This window comes from Drosophila guanche, unplaced genomic scaffold (genome assembly GCF_900245975.1).
Source record: "Drosophila guanche unplaced genomic scaffold, DGUA_6, whole genome shotgun sequence".
Taxonomy (NCBI): Eukaryota; Metazoa; Arthropoda; class Insecta; order Diptera; family Drosophilidae; genus Drosophila; species Drosophila guanche.
In genome coordinates this window covers 1-2938 of record NW_022996546.1, presented here as the reverse complement: position 1 = coordinate 2938, position 2938 = coordinate 1, and the positions used below count along the sequence as shown (strand labels likewise).

Sequence of the window (2938 nt, the reverse complement as noted above, 5' to 3'; positions counted from 1 at the left end):
ATTGCATATGAATTCATAATTATATAGTGTTTTTTACTAGTTTTAGTATTGTAGTTTTGCTTAAAAGCAAGGTAGCGTCAAGTCTTTCAGTTGCGTGGTTGTGTATGTAATGAACGTCACAGGCACACTTAGTTTAGTAACGTGATACCAGGGTTACGGGTGAAAACAACAGGATTTAATTATTGAGCGCTTGCTTTATTCTATAAAACTAAATCAATTTTGATATTAGTTAAGAATAGCAAGGGCATGTTTTTTGAGAAAATGTTTTTATTTTTTTTTTACCAAAATGTTAGAAGCAAAAAACTATTGGAATATGTTTAGCAGTGCAAGATTCTATAAAAAAGGTCGTAGTGCGAATTAAAACAACTTAAAAATCCAAGATAATCGAATTTTTTGTCCCACAAAGCATTCTCCATAGGAGTTTCCAATATAAAACAATGTTACACTGGATATCAAACTCTAGCCCTCCAAAATAACTAATTACTAATACTGTGGCTTAAATTCAATGCAAAATGGCACCCTACTTCACAATTTTCTTTTTCATTGTGTTCCAAACGGCAAAAAAACATTGAAATTTCTCAATTGAGGTTATGATCTATAAATGCAAATTGTAAGAGTTGTGGTAAAATGTGGCAGTATGAATATATATACGTTTTAAGAATCATTTATTGTTCTACGACACACAATAGGTTTCAAAGTGGAACTAGGTGACACTCTATTAATTATTATATATATATTTTTATATTATATATTTTTCAATTTATGAGATATTTAAAACATCAATTGAATTGGTACTTTTTCACTGCACATGCTGTGCAATAATGACCGATGGGTTTCACAGCTGATTTTGCGAAGGTGGCGCCATCTATGCAAATTTCTGGTACGCATCTTTAATGATCACTCTTTTTCTAATACATAGCGCCAAAAAATGGAAAGTGGTCATTGGGACCATAGTTGCATTGGCTACACGCACTATGAGTGAAACGAAACTATCGTGTGATGATTAACCCAATGATGGCAAGCCCATTCATTACAAGAAAAAAGTTTAAGGTTTTTATTTTAATTTGATTTTTCAATAATTAGTTGATACTTGAAAGTAGTCGGTAGGTTGGTTAATTACTCTTAATTACTCTTACTCTTAATTCTACAAAACATTCAAATGTGATTGCTGCAAAAGTTATTTTCATCGCGCATATGCTTAACATGGGGGGGTTAATAGGGTTAAAAATATAGTGCTGCCACTGTTTGCCAATAAAGTTCGGTTAGGTTCGGATCGGTTCGTTTGATTCGACTGGTGGTTCAAACTTTGACAATTGTCAAACAACACGTGAAACGAAGCTTCGCAATGGACGCCTGTAAGAAAATCATCGAAGATCTGCTCGACAAGAAGCACTGCCACTATGCATGGCCCTTCTACAAGCCGTTGAATGCGGAAAAGCTGGGTCTGACCGATTATCACCACAAAATCAAGAAGCCCATGGACCTGGGCAGCATCAAGTACAAATTGGAGGACGGGCACTACAGCAGCGTGCTTGAGTTTGCGGAGGATGTGCGCTTAGTATTCTCCAACTGCTTCAAGTACTTTGATCCGGATAACGATTATGTTGGCATGGCCCAGGAGCTGCGCCACGTGTTTGAAATGCTCTACGCTCAAATACCCGACGAACCGGTGCCCAATGTGCCAGCACACAACACGCACATTCAGGGGAATATGCAGGGACCAACTGGCAAACCGCTCGCTTGGCTCAAGCTCACTTTGAGCTCTAACTCGGAATTTGATTCGGACACAGACACGGACTCGGACTCTGACTCGGAGGATCTCGCCGCCAAGCTCAAAGCTCGACCACAGTGCCCGCCACCCGCAGCGCTGTCACCAAAGCAAAGAGAGGACGAGGACGACCCAGAGGCAAGCATAACTGATGGAACTGGCAGGGAGACGGAAAAGGAGGCCACCGAGGCCACCAGTTAAGTAAAGTAAGTAATTTGTATAAAGTATCACGTTTAGCCCAACTACAATTAATTTATTTTGTTTGCTTTGGTTGTCTTAGAATAACTTCGAAGAAGACGTGGCTCGAAGAGATAAAGAATCTCGGAGGACAGAGTAGTCAGTAGCAGCAGAGATTCCATAACGATTGGCTTGTAATTATTATTATTATTAAAATAATTCAAGCAATGATCGAAATAAATACTGCGAGAAAAAAATCTCTTTTATCGTTGTCTCGAGCATTGAGAGGTTCAAAGGTTCACAGGGCTTAATCCCAAGGTGTCTTCAATGGATCGCTATACATGCTGCCAATTGCTACTAAATTTCCGGCCATTGACTAACTACGAGCTTGGTGGGACGAGCTAAGAAAACTAATATTAGTGGAGAGAGTGGAGTTTTACTTTATTCGGGTATCTGGGTAATAACACGAATTTATCGCTGTTTCTGTCTGTATCTCTCGGTGCTTGGGTGCCTCGGGTGCAGTCCATACGAGATACACCCTTGGCCTGAAGCAGTCTGTTAGCTGCTGTGAATCGTTTGCCGAGCTGGACACTGACCGTATACTCGTAGAAGTGGAGAGCTGCGGCACCCTCAATCAGTGGCAAAAGATCACAATCACTGGCACACCTCTATGCTGTGTTCCAGTTTCCAGTTCGCCGCTACATGTGTGTGACTCCAAAGAAGGAAGGTGAACACCTAAGCTGCAGAAGATGTCATCGAATATGCTGACGCCCATAGTCTTTGTGCAGAGTTTTCTCTAGGGGCTCTGCCAGTCGGTTATCAATGCAGAAGTCAAGGCGAAAGGCTTAGCCGGTTGTCAGGCGACGCACGCCTTCCGGACTGTGGCAAAGGCCACTAGTGGGCCAAGCTGTTCCTGAATCTTTACAACTACGGCACCTGAAGAGAAAATGAACAATAAGCTCCACCATAAAGACATACATATGTAGATAAGCT

General features: G+C 40.8%; 1 protein-coding gene across 1 annotated transcript; it reads left to right on the top strand.

Moving 5' to 3' along the window:
* Nucleotides 1–1324: 1324 nt before the first annotated feature.
* Nucleotides 1325–2141, top strand: LOC117591692 (bromodomain-containing protein 3-like). The gene is made up of 2 exons (XM_034285016.1): nucleotides 1325–1974; nucleotides 2049–2141. Exon 1 carries the CDS (start codon nucleotides 1346–1348, stop codon nucleotides 1967–1969), a length of 624 nt encoding a protein of 207 aa, XP_034140907.1. The 5' UTR covers nucleotides 1325–1345; the 3' UTR covers nucleotides 1970–1974; nucleotides 2049–2141.
* Nucleotides 2142–2938: the final 797 nt, after the last annotated feature.

What these genes read in the sequence shown, in the direction of transcription:
- LOC117591692 (XM_034285016.1), top strand. Translation starts at nt 1,346, where the DNA reads ATGGACGCCTGTAAGAAAATCATCGAAGATCTGCTCGACAAGAAGCAC.